At 48.3% G+C, this 8,869-nt stretch overlaps 1 protein-coding gene across 1 annotated transcript in view; it reads right to left on the minus strand.

The window, feature by feature from the left end:
- The window catches only part of APOPT1 (apoptogenic 1, mitochondrial), a 10,742-nt gene extending 7,138 nt beyond the window's left edge, over positions 1 to 3,604 (minus strand). The window contains exons 1-2 of the mRNA XM_010851317.1: positions 3,332 to 3,604; positions 2,570 to 2,633 (exon numbers count right to left, since the gene is read on the minus strand). Coding sequence (XP_010849619.1) covers positions 2,570 to 2,633; positions 3,332 to 3,589 — 322 coding nt within the window. The 5' untranslated portion in view covers positions 3,590 to 3,604. The remainder of the gene's footprint in view (positions 1 to 2,569; positions 2,634 to 3,331) is intronic.
- Positions 3,605 to 8,869: the final 5,265 nt, after the last annotated feature.

Genomic DNA, 8,869 nt, shown 5'->3' on the forward strand with positions numbered 1-8,869 from the left:
ACACTCAGGCATCGCACACTCGGGTTCTGGCCCAAGGGGGCGGCACAGCTGTTACCCTCACATACACCGCGCTTCCCCCACTGCAAGCTGGCAGCTGTCTAAACAGCTGACACAGCAGGCAGCTCCCCTCCTGAACCCTTGCTTCAGTACATTCCTTCCTGTTTTCTTACAAACTAGTCTGAAATCTAATTAAGGCCCATCTTTCAATACTCAGTCACAATGTCAGTAGGAACCCACAATAGTAACAACAACAACTTCCCCGTCTGTGGGAGAGGGCTCGAGGCCGTGGCCTGGGCCCCGTTCTCCAGGACAGCACCTGGGCCCCTCCACTCGCTCACCGTGTGACTGAGGTCAAACAGCTTGCCCCCAGGCACCGCCTCCACAAAATGGTAAAAGTGACAGTAGTTGCTGTTCAGTCGGTCAGTCGTGTCCGACTCTGTGCGACCCCTTGGACTACGGCACACCAGGCTCCCCTGCCCTTCACCATCTCCCAGTTTGCTCAAACTCATGTCCATGGAGTTGGTGATGCTGTCCAACCATCTCATCCTCTGTCGTCCCCTTCTCCCCCTGCCCTCAATCTTTCCCAGCATCAGGGTCTTTCCCAATGAGTTGGCTCTTTGCATCTGGTGCCCAAAGCACCGGAGCTCCAGCTTCAGCACCAGTCCTTCCGGAGAATACCAGTAACTAACAGTACCCACTCACGGAGCCACTGCAGGAAACTGCAGAAAACACATGCAGATGGCAGGGCAGTCCTGGAATCGGGACTGTCGTTCCAGGCTTTGGGAAGAGAGCCCCCGCCCTGGCCTCACACTGGGAGGGAGTCAATGGGAGTGTGCAATGTGAGATAAAAAAGAAACTTGAAGATTGTCATCATAAAAAATAAAACAAAGATTAAAATATGTATCGCTGGGGACCTCCCTGGTCGGCCAGCGGTTGAGACCTCGCTTGCCAATGCAGTGGATGCAGGTCTGACCCCTGGTCTGGGAACTAAGACCCACATGCCAAGGAGCAACTAATAAGCTCACGCACCACAGCCAAAGAGAAGCCTGTGCACAGGATCAGAAGACCCCTCGTGCCACAGCGATGATCCTGAGGCAACCAAATAAATTAATTAAAAATGTATTTATTGCCCAGCAAACAAACAAAACCCGCCGGGACACCGCACTCTGGCTGGCTCCTGCCCTCCTAGACCCCGATGGGCCCGTGCAGCAGACGGCACACAGCCGAGCCCAGCACGGGCGCTGCTCCACCCTCCCCAGCCCCAGACCCTAACGCACACCGGCAAGGCTGCGTGCGCAGGCAGTGATGGTGCTCCAGCCCAACACAGACCTGGCTTTAGGGCCAGTGGTTTCAGGTTTCCCATCAGAATGTTGAGCAGAAGACATCTGCTTAAGCACCAGTATAAAACGTCACTCAGGTCTAACATCAACAGCTGGAGAAAACGACGAAAGGTTATTTTGAGCACGAGACTCTCCATCCACAAAGAAAGGCCAGCAGGGCAGGCAGGGGAGCCGAGTGCAGCCTGTGCCCAGCATACCAGGCGCAGCCTGGGGAGGGGCGAGACCGGCACGGGCCGGGCCAGCTCCAATCACATGGAGGGGCGTGGCTGTCCTGCCGCCACAGGAAATCTAAATGCCTAAACAAGCTGAGGGGCAGCTGTCAAAGCTGGTTTTTGTAGAAGAGTCTGGCTACTGCAAAGAATGGATTTCAGGCATGAGGGGCTACACTACAGCCTGTAGGCCAAGGCTGGCCTACACCTGGTCTTGTAAACAAAGCTTTATTGGGGCGAGTTCATGCCCATTAATTTATGTATTTTCCACAGCTGCTTTCACAGACCAACAGCAGGGTTGAGTAGTTGAGGGAGAGAGCCTCATGGCCAGGAAAGACTCAACCATTTACAGCTCTTTACAGAAAGCTTGAAGACCCCTGATTCCAAGACGGGGGGCCAGGGAGCCAATCAGGAAGGTCCTGCACTGAGCAGAGTTACCAAGGGCCTGAACTACAGCCGGGTTTCCCAGACAGGGGGCAGCAATGGTGCTGAGCAACGGCCAGAGGCAAACTGGAGGACAGACCACAGGGTGGGGAGAGGCTTCCAGGGTGACCCCGCGGCCTCCAGCTCACGGCTGGTGGGACCAGGAACTGCCGTCAAGGATCGAGGGGGAGAGGCCAGGGCAGGAAAGAGAGAGGCTGCTGAAGCCACGGGACCTCGGGATGGAAGTCCAAAGGTCAGCAAGAGGTCATCGACTGGAAGGACCCAGAATGATGAGAGGGCTGACCTCGCCCAGAGGGAGAAGAGGGAATGTGGGGAGGACGGACACACGTCCCACCGAGAACTTGCCTGCCCCACGGAACCAGACTCGTCCCCTGAGCTTTCACTGCTTCATTCAACATCCCCCAGGCCCCTGGCTTCCTTTCTTGGCTGTGCAGAGACAAGCAGGATCTTGGTTCCTCGGCCAACGGTCCGACCGGCGCCCCTTGCAGTCTGCTACGGAAGCCTGCAGCGGCCTTTCTTCTTCACCTTCCCGCACAGCTGCTCCAGCAGAGGACAGCAGAAAAAGAACAGACTAACCTGGTGCAGCTCTCAGATCCAGGCCTTTGGCTTTGAGTCTTGAGCGAACAAATTCTTCTTTTTCCTAAAAGAAGACAGCTATCAGAACTCCCTTTCTTCGTCTGTTTTCCTTGGCTAGGACAAGCTCTCAGCACTCTGGAGAAGTCTGGATGTGGGTTTCCTGAGAAGCAGTCCATCTCAAAGCCCATTTTAAAACATCTCAACTTAGTTAAAAGTTCCGTGCTTGAGAGAGGATTTAAAAATGAGAGCTTTAATAAACCTAGGGAGACACTGTTTTTTAGGAATCCACAGAAGATAAATACACTCCGTTTGACTTAGCCTGCCCAAATGGGTAAAACACACACCGCCTCAGTCTTCCTTCTGGATTAGAGCAGTTAGACTTCTTTCTCACGGAGCTTACTGACGAGCGCGCTGTTAAGAATTCCGAATTCTCAGGAAGAGTGACAGCGCAGCCCAGACCCCCTTGTTGCCATAAACACACACACAGGCGTGTATACACGGGCGTCCGCAACTCTAGCCCGGGCCCTGCTACTCACTCTCTTTAGTTCCTGGAGAGCCTCAAGACCTGTGAGTCTTTGAAGGACCAATGTTTCTTCTCTACAGTTACATACTGATTTTAAACTGATACACACACCTATATGTAGGGAGGGGAGGGACTGAGAAGCTGCCAAGTAACTAAAAGGCAAAGCAGATACTAAAGACCCAGCGCCCCCAAGTGGTCAACTGTATTATTGCTCATTCTGACCTGAAACCTAAACATACCTTATGAAAAGTCAAATTCTGGTCTGCCCAGAACTGTTGGTTCCATTCTTGTGTTTCTTGTCTCAGTTCTCTTAGCTTTTGTTCCAACGGTGACTCATTTTCAGGGATATAAAAGTGAATAGGTCGAAGGTTTGAATATTTATCCGGAGGTCCTATCCAATCATGGCGAGATTTTCTTGGAGGGCAGAATCTTGAGACCTTCAACAAAAAGCATGAGGTTAATATACAACTAAATGAATCTCTAGTATTATATAACATATTATAAAACGAACAGTCCAGATTTATTAAAGACCCTTGTTAGCTTCCTCTTTTTAGGACTATGTGCCAGAGATATCCAAATTAAAAGAACTATAATAAACAGCATTAACACAAACCGTTCAGTTCAGTGGCTCAGTTGCATCTGACTCTTTGCGACCCCATGGACTAAAACACGCCAGGCTTCCCTGTCTGTCCATCACCAACTCCAGGAGCTTACTAAAATTCATGTCCATAGTGTCAGTGATCCCATCCAACCATCTCATCCTCTGTCATCCCCTTCTCCTCCTGCCTTCAACCTTTCCTAGCATCAGTCTTTTCCAATGAGTCAGTTCTTCGCATCAGGTAGCCAAAGTATTGGAGTTTCAGCTTCAGCATCAGTCCTTCCAATGAATATTCAGGACTGATTTCCTGTAGGATTGAGTGGTTGGATCTCCTTGCAGTCCAAGGGATTCTCAATCAAGAGTTTTCTCCAACATCACAGTCCAAAAGCATCAATTCTTCGGCGTTCAGCTTTCTTTATAGTCCAACTCTCACATCCATACATGACTACTGGAAAAACCAAAGCTTTAACTAGACGGACCTTTGTTGGCAAAGTAATGTCTCTGCTTTTTAATATGCTGTCTAGGTTGGTCACAGCTTTTCTTCCAAGGAGTAAGCATCTTTTAATTTCATGGCTGCAGTCACCATCTGCAGTGATTTTGGAGCCCAAGAAAATAAAATCTCTCACCATTTCCACTGTTCCCCCATCTGTTTCCCATGAAGTGATGGGACGCCATGATCTTCGTTTTCTGAATGTTGAGTTTTCAGCCAGTTTTTCACTCTCCTCTTTCACTTTCATCAAGAGGCTCTTTAGTTCTTCACTTTCTGCCATAAGGTGGTGTCGCCTGCATATCTGAGGTTATTGATATTTCTCCTGGCAATCTTGATTTCAGCTTGTGCTTCACTCAGCCCGGCATTTTGCATGATGTACTCTGCATATAAGTTAAATAAGCAGAGTGACAATATATAGCCTTGACATACTCCTTTCCCAATTTGGAACAAGTCTATTGTTCCATGCACAGTTTTAACTGTTGCTTCTTGACCTGCACACAGATTTCTCAGGAGGCAGGTCAGGTGGTCTGGTATTCCCATCTATTGAAGAATTTTCCACAGTTTGTTGTGATCCACACAAAGGCTTTGGCATAGTGACTATAGCTATGAAATTAAAAAATCCCTGCTCCTTGGAGGAAAAGCTGTGACCAACCTAGACAGCATATTAAAAAGCAGAGACATCACTTTGGCAACAAGGTCTGTATAATTAAAGCTACGGTTTTTCCAGTAGTCATGTATGGACATGAGAGTTGGACCATCAACAAGGCTGAACACCGAAGAATTGATGCTTTCCAACTGTGGTCCTGGAGAAGACTTGCGAGTCCTTGGACTGCCAGGAGATCAAACAAGTCAATCCTAAAGGAAACTAACCTTTAGGTTAATGCTGAAGCTACAATACTTCAGCCATCTAATGTGAAGAGTCAACTCACTGGAAAAAGACCCTGATGCTGGGAAAGACTGAGGGCAGAAGGAGAAGGGGGCAAAAGAAGATAAGATGGTTGGATGGCATCACTGACTCAATGGGTATGAGTTTGAGCAAACTCTGGGAGATGGTGATGGACAGGGAAGTCTGGTATGCTGCAGTCCATGAGGGCACAAAGAGTCAGATGTGACTCAGTGACCGAACAACAATGATACCAAACATGTTCAACAATGGTACGGGAATAATTGACATCCTCAGACCAAAAAAAAAAAAGTGTCAACCTGTGCTTTATACCATACACAAAAATTAACACAAGACAGATCAAAGACCTAAAATGTACAATGTAATCCATAAAATTCCAAAAACACAGTAAAAATTCTACACCCTTAAGATTAGGCAAAGATTTCTCACATACAACACCAAAAGCACAATCCACAAAACAAGGAATAAATAACTTTCACCAAAATTAAAATCGTCTCTTCTCCTAAAGATACTATTAGGAAAATCAAAAGACAAGCCACAGGCTGGGAGAATATACACGCAAATCCGTAAAAGGACTTGTTTCTAGAATATACAAAGATGTCTCAAAACTCCATAATAAGAAAACATACAACCCAATTTAAAAAAGGGCATAATATCTTAAAACTTCCCAGGAAGATATAAAGATGGCAAACAAGCATATAAAAAAAAATGCTCAACATCATGAGTCAATGCTTCTGCTACTGCTGCTAAGTCGCTTTAGTCGTGTCCGACTCGGTACGACCCCATAGACAGCAGCCCACCAGGCTCCCCCGTCCCTGGGATTCTCCAGGCAAGAACACTGGAGTGGGTTGCCATTTCCTTCTCCAATGCATGAAAGTGAAAAGTGAAAGGGAAGTCGCTCAGTCATGTCTGACTCTTAGCGACCCCATGGCCTGCAGCCCACCAGGCTCCTCCGTCCATGGGACTTTCCAAGGAAGAGTACTGGAGTGGGGTGCCACTGCCTTCTTCGTCATGAGTCAATAGGGAAATGCAAATCAACACCACAATGAGATAGCACTCCACACCTATTAATATGGCTATTAAAAAATAAACCCTGCCAAAACAAGAGCTGTGAAGAATGTAAACAATAAAGCTCCTCAGCACTGCTTGTGGCAACAGCACCGCACTGCAGGGAAGCCCGCCCCGGTTATAAAAGCAAACAGCTCTTAACGTGCGACCCAGCCGCCCCTTCCCACGTTGCTCACCCAAGGCGCACGAGTGCACAGGCTCACGCTAAACCTAGATGTGACCGTTTAAAGCAGCTTTATGTATAACTGCCAAAATCTGCAAACGGCCCAATGCCTTTCCGCTGATGGGGGGGACACAGCGCAGCGCGGTGGTGGGGCAGAGGCCACTCGAGAGGGGACCACAGGCAGCGCGGGCGGCTCTCAGAGGCACCCGAGGCCGCGCGCTGCTGAGTCTATCGCCGAAGCATCTCAAGAAAGAGCTGCTGGCGTGGAGGAAGAGGGTGACCACAAAGGGATTTTCTGGGGGTGGTGAAGGTGATCAGTACCTTGAATTGTGGTCAATGTGTTTGTCAGTAGTAAATTTTATTATATGTGAACTGGACTTCAGTAAACCTGATATTTAAAAAAATCAGCTAAGTAATCAAAAGACTAGCTTTCCACTTGCTGATCAAAAATCAATGTAATCATAATTCATGGGGAAAAATAACAGTAAATTTGGAAATCTCTTGGCACTTTCCTGATGGTCCCCTGGCTAAGCACCCGCCTGCCCATGCAGGGGACACGGGTTCCACCCCTGGTCTGGGAGGACGCCACATGCCGAGGGGCAGCTCAGCCCAGGTGCCACGACTGCTGCGTCCGCACGCTGGAGCCGAGCTTCACAAGAGGAGCGGGCACTGCAGTGCGGAGAGGCCGCTCACTGCAACGAGAGACAGCCTGTGCGAAGTAACGAAGCAGTTCAGCCAAAAAAAAAAATTAAAACACATCTTTTTAAAAAATAAATCAACTACACCTCAGGCAATAAAAAGAGTGGTAAAACTTACAAGGAGAAAAAATTAGTATACTGAACATGACTAACAGTTCTTTTGCATTTAGCAGGCATTTTATTCAGGATATTTCAGTCCTTCACTTTCACCACTCACTAAAGATAGAGACGCAGGGTTTGTAAAATTGAAGATAAAGCAGCTTTTTTTCTATCGGTAAGCAGCTTACTGATCATTTAACTTGAGAAACGTGGGTTTAATACCTAATACTTTCACAGACTAGCGCAGCTCACCAGGGCAGCCGTGTGTCCTGCAACGGCCCCCTTGGCAGGAGCAGCACAGGAGAAGGGCGAGGCCAGGGGAGCTCAGCCTTCCGTCCACGGAGCGGCCTGACCATCTCTTAGGTCCCTAGACTCACCCCGACAGCTAAAGCACCAAGCGGAGACTGAGAAAGGAAACCAAGTCACTGTTTAGGAAACACTGGCAGTTTTCGCTTGCATGGCCTCCACTAATCGCCACCAACCCACACCAAGCATCCTGAGAACTTGGCACTGACTGAAGCAGACAGCTAAACACAGCACCACCAGCCGGCATCCTACTCGCCTCGGAAGCTATGACCTTCCTAAATCGTCTAAATTCCCAAGCAGCCCAAAAACAGGAAGAGCTAAAACACGACCAGGATAGCATCAGGTTTGGTCGGAAGTGGGTTACAAGGCTTGGTGCAGTCACTCAGCACGAACACTTCAGACCACAGAGAACGCTGCAGGAGGTTACATCTGCTCCGCCATCACTCCCCAGGGTTCAGCAGGTCCAGTTATGAAATACCCAGGGTCACCTGCTCATGCGAAAAGCTCTTCCTCACATCTGCGAACACAGCATTAGGACGGCGCTGGCGTTCATAATGTTTCATTAGAACCTGTGGTAGGTTCAGGTCAGCATCTGAATGCTTACTATTCAGAAGATTATTTTGAGTCTAAAGTAAGTGAATGAGCAAGAAATCTCGAAAAGCATATAGGGTTCCCTCAGACCTTCAAAGTTTTCTAGAAAAGTATCTTTTTAAAAAACTTTCAAAATTTTAAGGACCCTTGACAGATTCAGATCAGATCAGTCGCTCAGTCGTGTCTGACTCTTTGCGACCCCATGAATCGCAGCACGCCAGGTCTCCCTGTCCATCACCAACTCCCGGAGTTCACTGAGACTCACGTCCATCGAGTCAGTGATGCCATCCAGCCATCTCATCCTCTGTCGTCCCCTTCTCCTCCTGCCCCCAATCCCTCCCAGCATCAGAGGCTTTTCCAATGAGTCAACTCTTCGCATGAGATAACCAAAGTATGGGAGTTTCAGCTTCAGCATCATTCCTTCCAAAGAAATCCCAGGGCTGATCTCCTTCAGAATGGACTGGTTGGATCTCCTTGCAGTCCAAGGGACTCCCAAGAGTCTTCTCAACACCACAGTTCAAAACCATCAATTCTTCAGCACTCAGCCTTCTTCACAGTCCAACTCTCACATCCATACATGACCACAGGAAAAACCATAGCCTTGACTAGACGGACCTTTGTTGGCAAAGTAATGTCTCTGCTTTTGAACATGCTATCTAGGTTGGTCATAACTTTTCTTCCAAGGAGTAAGCGTCTTTTAATTTCATGGCTGCAGTCACCATCTGCAGTGATTTCGGAGCCCAGAAAAATAAAGTCTGACAATGTTTCCAATGTTTCCCCATCTATTTCCCATGAAGTGGTGGGACCGGATGCCATGATCTTCGTTTTCTGAATGTTGAGCTTTAAGCCAACTTTTTTAC

The sequence above is a fragment of the Bison bison genome, unplaced genomic scaffold (genome assembly GCF_000754665.1).
Source record: "Bison bison bison isolate TAMUID 2011002044 unplaced genomic scaffold, Bison_UMD1.0 scf7180017864302, whole genome shotgun sequence".
NCBI lineage: Eukaryota > Metazoa > Chordata > Mammalia > Artiodactyla > Bovidae > Bison > Bison bison.